Source organism: Chanodichthys erythropterus, chromosome 15 (genome assembly GCF_024489055.1).
Source record: "Chanodichthys erythropterus isolate Z2021 chromosome 15, ASM2448905v1, whole genome shotgun sequence".
Classification (NCBI taxonomy): domain Eukaryota; kingdom Metazoa; phylum Chordata; class Actinopteri; order Cypriniformes; family Xenocyprididae; genus Chanodichthys; species Chanodichthys erythropterus.
The window spans coordinates 15105663-15118152 of record NC_090235.1 but is presented as its reverse complement, the minus strand read 5'-3'; the positions used below and the strand labels follow the sequence as shown (position 1 = coordinate 15118152).

At 40.5% G+C, this 12490-nt stretch overlaps 1 protein-coding gene across 1 annotated transcript in view; it reads left to right on the top strand.

The window, feature by feature from the left end:
- col14a1b (collagen, type XIV, alpha 1b) overlaps positions 1 to 12490 on the top strand; it is a 46997-nt gene that overhangs the window by 5760 nt on the left and 28747 nt on the right. The window contains exons 6-12 of the mRNA XM_067410974.1: positions 555 to 567; positions 947 to 1102; positions 1458 to 1577; positions 9371 to 9535; positions 11187 to 11348; positions 11511 to 11671; positions 11867 to 11996. Coding sequence (XP_067267075.1) covers positions 555 to 567; positions 947 to 1102; positions 1458 to 1577; positions 9371 to 9535; positions 11187 to 11348; positions 11511 to 11671; positions 11867 to 11996 — 907 coding nt within the window. The remainder of the gene's footprint in view (positions 1 to 554; positions 568 to 946; positions 1103 to 1457; positions 1578 to 9370; positions 9536 to 11186; positions 11349 to 11510; positions 11672 to 11866; positions 11997 to 12490) is intronic.

Genomic DNA, 12490 nt, shown 5'->3' with positions numbered 1-12490 from the left:
AGGAACAATATCACTGGAATCTCTTTCAGAGCGATCTTTTTCAGCTGATGAACGATAAAAACATTGACAGCCAATCAGAATCCATCCTGAACATTTAAAGTGACAGATGACAAAACTGCAGTGGTTATAATGAACAGAACGATAATGTGCGCTGATGTGGAAGCCAATGTAGTTATAGTTATATGAGGGTTTTTTTGCTCCTGTGACCACTGCCTGACCCTGACCCTGACCTTTGACCTTTACTCGATCATGACCCCTTTACAAGTGACGTAGCTGTGTGTGTGTGTGTGTGTGCTCCTTCACTCGTTTGTGCAACAGCTTCTCTTCCATTTTACATATAACACAAGGTTGTCACTGACTTCAGAGAGGACACGCTCCTAATGTGTATAGACTTGACAGAGTGTGGCATTATGGGTAAAAGCAAAGCCAGGCATCTGTTTAAGGGTGAAGAGCTGAACGGCGCAGATGAACGTGTTTCAGCACGAACAGCAGAACACACACATGACGTGTATTCTTCACTCTATTATGTGCTCTAATGTTTCTCTTGATTTCAGTCTTTCTCCACAGGTGAGAGCGTCTGTCAGCAGATCGAAGGAGGTTCAGGGTCGTTCCTCTGTTCTTCATCCGAGAGTCCAAAACTGAAATAAAGACGTTCCTGAGAGTGTTTGTGTCCTGTCGTTCATCCATTATGCTACTGGTCACATGCAAAAAAAAACAAAGAAAGTGTAGAAATGAAAACTGCTGTTCACAGCACATAGACCAGCTGACAGGACTTACACAACAAGAATGACGTCTATGATAATACATGTTCAATAATAACTCTGAGAGAATAGTGAAGTTCAGACGCTGGAATCATTTCTGATGGACGATGAACTCATGGTTAGTGTGTGATTGTGTGAACTCAGATCTGCTGTTGTGGATTCATCTGGTGTTTGTCTCTCTGTAGAGGACGTCTTCACATGTAAAACTCCAGCCATCGCCGACATCGTGATTCTGGTGGACGGATCGTGGAGTATCGGCCGGATTAATTTCCGTTTGGTGCGGATGTTTCTGGAAAGCCTCGTCAGGGCCTTCGCGGTCGGTTCTGAATACACACGTGTTGGTGCGTCTGCAGTCTTGTGTTTTTATTTGGTGTGTGTTTGTGAAGTGTGTTGTGTGGGTTAATATTGTGTGTGTGTGTGTGTGTGTGTGTAGGTTTGCCTATACTTCTTGGGGCCAAATGTCTTCACTTATATAGGGCAAAATGTCAAATGTTATGACAACCAACTAGCCAGTTGTCATTTTTCTGGCTTTAATTAAATCTAGTGTTTTGCTCATGTCTCTGTGATGGGGGGGTTTGGGGTTAGGGTTGGGTTAGGCAACAGAAAATATCATTAGCCTGATATCAAATCAATGGAAGTCTATGCAATGTCTTCACTAATATAGTGAATCAAACTTGTGTGTGTGTGTGTGTTCAGGGCTAGCGCAGTACAGCGGGGATCCGCGGATCGAGTGGCATCTGAACGCTCACAGCACTAAAGAGGCCGTGATCGAGGCCGTGAAGAACCTGCCTTATAAAGGAGGAAACACACTCACAGGTATAAACACACACACACACACACACACACAGGTATAAACACACAAACTCACACACACAGGTATAAACACACAAACTCACACACACAGGTATAAACACACAAACACACACACAGGTATATAAACACACACACACACACACACACACAGGTATAAACACACAAACTCACAGGTATAAACACACACACTCACAGGTATAAACACACACTCACACAGGTATAAACACACACACTCAGGTATAAACACACACACTCAGGTATAAACACACACACAGGTATAAACACACTCACACACACACACACACACACACACACACACACACACACACACAGACAATTGGTAATTGTTTCAAAGCAGCTTTACATATTAGAAGCACAGAAAAAAAAGAGAAGTGGTTAAAAATAAACTGTACAACCAAGCGTGGTAATATGTAACATATACAAGATGGTGCTACATTAATCCAATGTCGGCTGACTTCCAGGGGTGGAAAAGAACCCCTAGGAGAAAAACCCAGCGTGCTAACACTGGGAAAAAAGTCCTAGGAGGGAAAAAACCCCTTGGAAGATATATATAATATATGTAAATGGATATGGAGATCAAAATCTGAACTATACATTTTTATTATAGAGATTAAAAATAGATTATATATAAATATATGTAAGCGGATACGGGGATTAAAAATCAGAATTATAGATGCAGCCAGAACTGGATCTGTAGGCCCATTGTCTCCTGGGCTACGTTGTAGTCAGGTCCAGACACAGGTTCTCCATCTGACCTGGATACGGCCTGGATCCAGCACCCGGCAAACCTCAGGATAAGCAGAGAGACAGATATTAGCGTAGATGCCATTCTTATTCTGATGTACAGGTATATCTAGTGTTATAGGAAATGTTCTCGGTTCCGGCCGACCTAATTATTGCAGCGTAACAATCCTTTAACGGATTTGAAAAATGTTAATGTATTGATAATGTGTTATGTGTATGCAAGAGCAAAGAGATGTGTTTTTAGTCTAGATTTAAACTGACAGAGTGTGTCTGCTTCCCGAACAATGCTAGGAAGATTGTTCCAGAGTTTAGGTGCTAAATAGGAAAAGGATCTGCCGCCTTCAGTTGATTTTGATATTCTGGGTATTATCAACTGGCCTGAATTCTGAGATCGCAATAAACGTGAAGGACTATAATGCATTAAGAGCTCACTTAGGTACTGGGGAGCTAAACCATTTAGAGCTTTATAAGTAAGTAGCAAGATTTTAAAATCTATACGATGTTTAATAGGGAGCCAATGTAATGTTGACAGAACTGGGCTAATATGGTCATACTTTCTGGTTCTAGTAAGAACTCTAGCTGCCGCATTTTGGACCAACTGTAGTCTGTTTAAAAGCCGAGCAGAACAACCACCCAGTAGAGCGTTACAATAATCTAGTCTTGAGGTCATGAATGCATGAACCAACTGTTCCGCATTTGTCATTGAGAGCATATGCCGTAATTTAGATATATTTTTTAGATGGAAGAAGGCGGTTTTACAGATACTAGAAACATGACTTTCAAATGAAAGATTGGTATCAAAGAGCACACCCAGGTTCCTAACTGAGGACGAAGATTTAATGGAAACGTCCGTCAAGTGTTAGAGAGTATTTAAGGATTTTTCGTGAGGAAGTTTTTGGTCCAAAGATTAGGATATCAGTTTTTTCTGAATTTAATAATAAGAAATTTCTTGTCATCCAGTTTTTAATGTCAGCTATGCATTCTGTTAGTTTTGTGAATTTGTAGGTTTCGTCAGGGCGCGAGGAAATATAGAGCTGAGTATCGTCAGCGTAGCAGTGAAAACTAACACCATGCTTCCTAATTATCTGTCCTAAGGGCAGCATGTACAGAGTGAAAAGCAACGGTCCTAGTACTGAGCCTTGTGGTACTCCATATTGAACCTGTGATCGATACGACATCTCTTCATTAACTACTACAGACTGATAACGGTCAGATAAGTAAGATTTGAACCATGCCAAAGCAATTCCACTAATGCCAATATAGTTTTCAAGTCTTTTTAAAAGAATGTTATGATCGATAGTGTCAAAAGCAGCACTGAGATCTAATAACACTAATAGAGAAATACAGCCACGATCGGATGATAAGAGTAGATCGTTTGTAACTCTAATGAGAGCAGTCTCAGTACTATGGTATGGTCTAAATCCTGACTGGAAATCCTCACAGATTCCATTTCTTTCTAAAAAGGAGCACAGTTGTGTTGAAACTGCCTTTTCTAGTATCTTTGACAGAAAAGGTAGATTCGAGATTGGCCTGTAATTTACTAAATCTCTCGGATCTAGTTGAGGTTTTTTTACAGTTTTTTCCAATTGCTAACACACAATTTTTCAAACTACTCTGGTTTTATCAAAACACTTAACACAATTCACAAAACCACACACCCAAACTGCAAAATACCTCATATATCCTGCAAAATGAAGCACTGCAACCGAAACTACACAGAGCATTATCAAAATCAAACTTTTGCATGAAATGGCACACACTTCATTCATATTACCAGATTTTTGCCTAACCACCTACACACTGTTGGGCATAATGAAAAGCACCCCCATCTTTAGTATGCTTTGCCATAATACTAAAATATGTATCAGATTGTTCACATGCACAGAAATATTTGCAGATACACACACATGCTGTTGCAACATTTTTATTTTTTTTCCTTCACTACAGTAAACAAGTCAGTACAACATAAGCACAGCAGATATATTTACATGGGACTGAACAAAAATATTCTTACAAAAAAAGTAAACTGAAAAAGAAAATTTCTGAAAAAAATATATTACAGTAAAAAAAACAAACAAAAAAAAAAGGCAAGAAAAATAATTAGGCAGCATCTTGCCGCACAGCCGGGTCTGGCCACAACGCCTCGTCAACATCACAGGCAATATCTTCCCTTGCCAGACATCGAGGGAAGAAGCGCCTTGAGTGCCTTATCCATCCCTGAATTGCACCCACATCAATCTCATCACATGCCTCTTCCATGGCCTGCACAAGAGGCATGCGCACAAAGGGCTGCCGGTCGTATACCTTCCACCGCCATGCCGAAAAGAATTCTTCTATGGGGTTCAGAAAAGGGGAGTATGGTGGGAGGTATTGCACGAGAAATGTTGGGTGGTCAGCAAACCAGTTTTGGACTGGGGCTGCACGATGAAAGCTCACGTTGTCCCATACTACAACGCACCGGTTTCTTTGATGGTCTGCATCATTCATACGCTCTGGTGGTATGAGAATGTTGTGAAGTCTGTCCAGAAATGTGAGAATATGGGCTGTGTTGTATGGTCCAAGTTTGGCCAGGAACATCTATAATGGCTCTGTGGCCAATGAGGTTTCTCCCTCTTCTTCTGGTCTTTGCTAGGTTGAACCCAGCCTCATCTATAAAGATGAACTCATGTGGGATTGCATGAGCATCCATTTCCAGTACTCCCTGAAAACAAAGAACAAAAATCACTCAATATGGTGTTATCCAGTACACTGGGAAACAATGTTGTGTGTAGTGTACTGCAGTCAATATAGTACTTACATCCACATATGCTCGTCTGAACTCTTGGTTTCTTTGAGAGTTTCTCTCAAACGGCACCTTATAAAGTTGTTTCATTCTGATTTGGTTTCGCTTGAGAATGCGAGCCAATGTGGACAGACTAACTCGTTGAATGTTGTTGAATAAGGTGTTGTCTTGGATGATGTGGCTTTGAATTTCTCGTAATCTGATTTCATTATTTTCCAAAACCAAGTTTACAATGGCAGCTTCCTGTACCCCGGTGAACATTTGGCCCCTTCCTCCACCATGGTGTCGTCTCTCAGTCCTTTAGAAAAAATAAAATAAAAATATATATAGGGCTTGGACAATGCAGCCTAAATATTTTCCCCCACAGTAGAGTACATTGTACAGGAAACTTGTACAGTTCATGAATGGCTGATGTCATACACTAAGTAAACAGGTGTCACCCAACTGATACACTATGACATGGGGTATACTACATGTGTACTACATGAAATTTTGGTTACATACCTGTTCTCCAGTCTAAAGGTCCGGATGACAGAGGCGACAGTAAAACGGCTCAAGTTTGGCTGCACTCTCTGTCCAGCCTCACGCATTGTCAACCCATGGTTGATGACATGATCTACTAAGGTTGCTCTGATTTCATTTGAAAGTGTTTGTCTTCTTTGGCCATGAACTCCTCTACCTGCTCTACCCCTACCTCTCACTCTTCCTCCCCCTCTTATTCTCAACCTCCCTCTTCCTCTTCCTCTTCCTCTTCCTCTTCCTCTCTCTGCAATGTCTTCCATTGTTGTTGTAAAAAAAAAGGTTCTCACCTGTGGTCTTTTCATAGTGCTTACATCCTGATTGAAGTGTTAACAATTAACCACTGAGGTGTTTGGCCAGGTGGCACATGTAATTGGCCAATTAGCTCATGTAGTGTCATTTTGAATGGCAGTGTTTTGAAATGGCAAACATGTGACTTTATGTCAGATTGTTGTGTCTTATGCAGAGAACTGTATTTAGTGAATTTAAAAAGTGCTATTTTGAAATGCAAAATGTGTGTAAAACAGAAAAGGTGTTTAGACTTTTGGAGACTTGAGAAGAAGTTTTGCTCTCTGTGTGTCAGTTTAAATAATTGTGCTGTGCATGTCATTTTAGTGTGTTAGCAATTGGAAAAAACTGTAATAAGAGGTTTAATAATAGCCTGCTTAAAAGTTTTTGGCACGTATCCTAGTGTTAAAGATGAATTAATTATATCAAGAAGAGGATCTATGACCTCTGGAAGCATTTCTTTCAGTAGTTTAGTCGGCATTGGGTCTAACATACATGTTGTTGATTTTGATGATTTGATAAGTTTAGATAATTCTTCCTCTCCTATAGCGGCGAATGATTCTAGTTTTACCTCAGGGACACTACAGTGCACGGTCTGAAGCGAAACTGTAGACGGTTGCATGTTTTTAATTTTCTCTCTAATATTATCAATCTTGCAAGTAAAGAAGTTCATAAAGTCATTACTGCTGTGCTCTATGGAAACGTAAGCAGTTGAATCTCTGTTTCTAGTTAATTTAGCCACTGTGTCAAATAAATACCTAGGATTATGTTTGTTTTCTATTAAGAGATTTGAAAAATAAGTAGATCTAGCATTTCTTATAGCCGTTCTGTACTCAATCATTTTTTCTTTCCACGAAAGGCGAAAAACTTCTAGTTTTGTTTTCTTCCAACTACGTTCAGCTTTTCTCACAGCTCGTTTTAGAGCCCGAGTGTGCTCATCATACCACGGCGTTGGATTAGTTTCCTTAATCTTCTTTAGATGTAAAGGAGCGACTGCATCTAATGTGCTGGAAAAGAGAGAGCCAATAGTTTCTGTTGCAGCATCGAGTTCTTCTAAGTTGTCAGGTATACTAAGGCGATGAAACTGCTCGGGGAGATTATTTATAAAGCAATCTTTAGTGGTAGACGTGATGGTTCTACAATATTTATGGCTGGGTGGTGGTTTTGCAGCCTTGGCTAATTGTATTATACACAAGACTAAATAATGATCTGATATATCATCGCTCTGCTTCAGAATTTCAACAGCATCAATATCAATTCCATGCGACAGTATTAGATCTAGGGTATGATTATGACAATGAGTGGGTCCTGACACGTGTTGTCTAACTCCAATAGAGTTTAAAATGTCTGCAAATGCCAATCCAAATGCGTCTTTATTATTATCTACATGGATATTAAAATCACCCACAACAAGGACTTTATCCGCAGCCAGTCTAACTCTGATAGAAAATCAGCAAATTCTTTGATAAAGTCAGTATGGTGCCCTGGTGGCCTGTATACAGTAGCCAGCACAAATGTCAACTTACATAATGATACATAAAGCACCATCACTTCAAAGGAATTATATTTGAAATTCTTTTGAATGATTCTGAATATATTACTATAAATTACAGCAACACCTCCCCCTTTGCCTTTCTGTCGAGGATTGTGTCGATAATCATAACCTTGAGGACTAGATTCATTCAAAGTAATGTAATCGTCTGGTTTTAGCCAGGTTTCTGTCAAACACAGCAAGTCTAGTTTATTGTCTGTGATAATTTAATTTACAATAAGTGCTTTTGAAGAAATAGATCTAATATTCAGTAACCCAAGCTTTATCATTTGTTTATCTGATTTATCTGTGATTTTCATTTTTTGAACATCAATAAAATTTTTACCCTTAAAAGGTTTCGGAAGTTTTTTGTATTTACTAGTTCGAGGTACAGACACAGTCTCTATGTGATAATATCTAGGTGAAAGAGTTTCTATGTGCTGTGAATTATTTGAGTTCTGTGACGTGAGGCGGCTAGCAGACGGTCGGTTTAGCCAGTTTGTCTGCGTCCTGATCTGGGCCCTGGTTTGTCATGTTTCAGCTCTAAGACTATTTGCCAAATTTCTAGAGAGAAGAGCAGCACCATCCCGGGAGGGATGAATACCATCTCTTTTCAACAGATCAGGTCTGCCCCAAAAGCTTTTCCACTATCTCATCACTCCGACGAACAGGAAGAGGGCCAAAACAAATTAATTCTGCTGACATTGAATTTGCAAGTTCACACACCTCTTTAATGTTAATTTTGGTGATCTCCGACTGGCGAAGTCGAACATCATTTGTGCCGACGTGAATAATAATTTTAGAGTATTTACGATTAGCATTAGCCAGCACTTTTAAATTTGCTTTGATGTCAGGTGCTCTGGCCCCCGGCAAACATGTGACTATGGTTGGTTGGCTGGTGTCTCTATTTTCACGTTCCGTGTAATAGAATCGCCAATTACTAGGGCACTTTCAACAGGATTCTCAGTGGGTGCATCACTGAGTGGGGAGAACCTGTTTGATGTTCTAATCGGAACGGAAGAGTGGTGTTTGTTCTTGCCATTATGCCGCCTCACAGTCACCCAGTTAGCCTGCTGCGTGGCTTCTACAACCGGAACCGAATGTGCAGTGTTTACTAGGCTATTCGCATCCAAAGCAGTATCTAAGGCCCTTTCATTCTCACTATCCTCAATTAAAGTTTGGATGCGTGTCTCTAATTCTGAGATTCTCTCTGTCAGCCTGACAATATCCCTGCATTTATCACATGTGTAAGTCTCACTGCTGACAGAAAGAGCTAAGCTGTACATGTTGCATTTACTACACATGATAATCGTCGGACATGACTGACCGTGTGTTTGATGAACGCCGTCCGAAAAACTGCATCGCACACGGGACTCGCTGGCTGGATGTCTCGGTCGCTTGCCGGTGCCTGGGGCGAGGGTGATGTGCGGGACGCTGTACCTCGCGGTGGATCGATGAATGCCGGGCAGCAACGTCTCCACAGCTTCCCGATCTGGCGAGGACAGATCAGAATAACATACATCGGATAAATCCGCCATTAGATCGACAAGGAAGGTTAGTTTAGAGGAAAAAAATAGACGGTAGCTAGCAGGCTATGGCTAACACTAGGTGATTATACGCTGGTGGATTACTAGTAATAAATCGTTCCGTTTAGTAATACTATGCAATAGGTTAAGTAATCTAGTGAAAAACAAGAAAGTTCCTATTATTATGTGAATAGGAATAAAGAGAAGGATTTAGGATAAACTCCATGAAGCTCCGAGTGTAGGTCAGACAGCAGGCAGCAGCGTTGAGCCGGAAGTTCAAGGTTCACACACACAGGTATAAACACACACACTCACACACATCTTAGATGTAAATGACCTCCTCACTCTCAAGGCATCTGTTTGCTCATGTGTTTTTTTTTCCCAGGTCTTGCTTTAACGTATATTTTGGAGAACAGCTTTAAACCTGAATCTGGATCCAGACCTGACGTTCCTAAAATTGGGATTCTGATCACGGATGGGAAATCACAGGACGATGTTCTTGCTCCTGCTCAGAGACTCAGAGACGCTGGGATCGAGCTGTTTGCTATCGGTATGAGAACAGTTTCATTATTGAAAGCTCATATGTTAGAGGTGGGTGACATGACCCACATATTCCTGCTCGAGTCATTTTATTTCACATTAACAATATACATATCTGTAACACCGGGAGCGAGAGCGGGCGGACAGAGGCAGGGATCTGGGTGTGAGGAGTACTTTAATGAAAACAGAACCAAAAATGACAAGCAACAAGAGAAACACAAGGGCTATTAATACACAGCGGCTAACGATCTTAATGAGTTAACAAGACTCACCCAGGGACGACAAACAAGGGGAAAAGCTACAAACAGGAACTGAGAACTAGATGTACAACATGAAATCCATGGACACACACACAGAACATATGACAATATCACAGTATTGCTAATTTTGTTGCATTGTTTCATCAAAAATAATATCAAATATGCAAAGAACAAACAATAAGACAAGTCCAATAAAAGAAAGACTTAGACGATATAAACATGCTTTTCTTATTTAAACTACAAAATTTATTCTGTGAGTGAGAGAAGTTGTTTTTTGCAGCTTTTTCTGCTTAATTTAAAAAAAAAAAAAGATCATCCTGCATTTTCCTCTTTTCTTTATCACTCTAAAATGTCAATAACTAAAGCAGGATATATATATACCAGAGGCCGTACCTCCACAAAACATAGAATGAGAAAATAATCCATATAACAAAAATAAAACAACATAAATATTACAAAATGTGATATTAAAAAGTGTATAAGTCACTAGTTTTTCTAAAGGAACACTGTCCAACAGCGACACCCGCAGGTGAAGTTAGGTCTCCCGTGCCTCCTCTCCCCTCATAGAGAATCAGCTGACCCCCTAAAGCGTGCGGTGGGGTTAGTGGGGGGTGATTGAGAAAGCCTCATGAGAGGAGGCAGTGCCTCCATCACGCTATGAGTGGGTGTGATTGGTTTGTGTGATAAACCCCGCCTCTTGTTTACATGCGTGTTCCGCGCGTCAGTCTGAGTGAACAGAAGGATGGTGTCGATGGGAAGACTAATTAAAAAGAAAGTAAACAGCTTATCTACTTCGATTTCACCGCTTTATGTCAAAATCAAACTTGAAAAGACCTGAAAGCATGATGACTGCGGGGTTTTAGTGATCAATCAGCTTGATTACAGATACATCTTCACGTCTGTGACGGACAGTGTTTATCGAGCACGACTGATGATCTGAAATAAGTTTACTATGAAAAAGAACATCTGAAAATCAATACACAAATATAATATATTGTTTAACTAGTTTCTGCCTTTAGTTATTATTGTTATATTATTTTAATGCTTAAAACCCTAACGTGATGAGATTGACTTGGTTTCAGTAAATAGAACATTAAATACATTGTCAATGTAAAAATACAGAATGGTATTTGGTTTCTTTTTTTCCTTTTTTTCATTTAACAAGGAAAATCTGACAGCATTAAGAGTAACAAGCATGAATTTACATTTGATTTATAAATAAATATGTAAATAAAGAAAGAACTGTGAGGACTTTGCCTCCTCATTTCAGAACACATCACGCCACCGATATATACACGACTCAATATACACAATCTCTATCGATAGTCATACCGCAGAGTCCTACCCATAATGCACAGCGTCTGTGGCCAGTTTTCCATGTGTTTGTATGAATGTGTGCAGGGGTGAAGAACGCGGATGAGAACGAGCTGAGAGCCATCGCCTCGCCACCGGAGGAGACGCACATGTATAACGTGGCTGATTTCAGCGTGATGAGCTCCATCGTGGAGGGCGTGACCCGCAGCGTCTGTGAGCGCGTCTCTGAACTCAGCAAAGAGATCAGCGGTGGGTTTCTGGGGGTTTGTGGGATCTCAGCCGCTCTAATGCTAGCATCTGTGACTGTCATTTTCACAGAAAAATATTTAATTAAGAACATGTTGTATTTAAACTTTCATAATATCCTGCTTGGATGGTGTAAAGTTTGTCTGCGGCGTTTGTGTGCTTCAGGTGAGACAGAGCCGTATTCAAGGTCACTTGACGCTCCCAGCGACCTTGTGACCTCTGAGGTCACGGCCAGGAGCTTCCGTGTGTCGTGGACTCATGCTACCGGGCTGGTGGAGAAGTACAGAGTGGTGTATTATTCCTCCAGTGGATCCAGACCCGAGGAGGTGTGTGTTTGTTTATACTGATGAGGACCACATCTTTAAAACATCTTCAGTAATGCAGTGAAACGTGTCACTTCTGAGGAGGTTTTTGCCTGGCCTCGATAATGATGTATTATTTTAAATCTATATCTGCGAATGTAGGGTTATCAGATATTCTGCCTAGTGAAACACACTCGTGTTCATCCGTGTCTCGTGCAGGTGGTGGTGAACGGCGACGAGAACTCTGTGGTGTTGAGGTATCTGAACTCTCTGACAGAGTATCAGATCACTGTGTTCGCCATCTACAGCAACTCAGCCAGTGAAGCTCTGAGAGGCAGCGAGACCACCTGTGAGTGCAGCGTCTGATCTATCATCACATCTGATCTGATCTATCCATCACATCTGATCTATCCATCTGATCTGATCTATCCATCTGATCTATTAATTACATCTGATCTGTTGATTACATCTGATCTATCCATCTGATCTGATCTATCCATCTGATCTATTAATCACAATCTGATCTATCCATCTGATCTATCCATCTGATCTGATATATCCATCTGATCTATTAATCACATCTGATCTGTTGATTACATCTGATCTATCCATCTGATCTGATCTATCCATCACATCTGATCTATCCATCTGATCTGATCTATCCATCTGATCTGTTAATCACATCTGATCTGTTAATCACATCTGATCTGATCTATCCATCCAATCTATTAATCACATCTGATCTGTTGATTACATCTGATCTATTATGTCTGATCTATCCATCCGATCTATTAATCACATCTGATCTGTTAATCACATCTGATCTATAAATTATGTCTAATC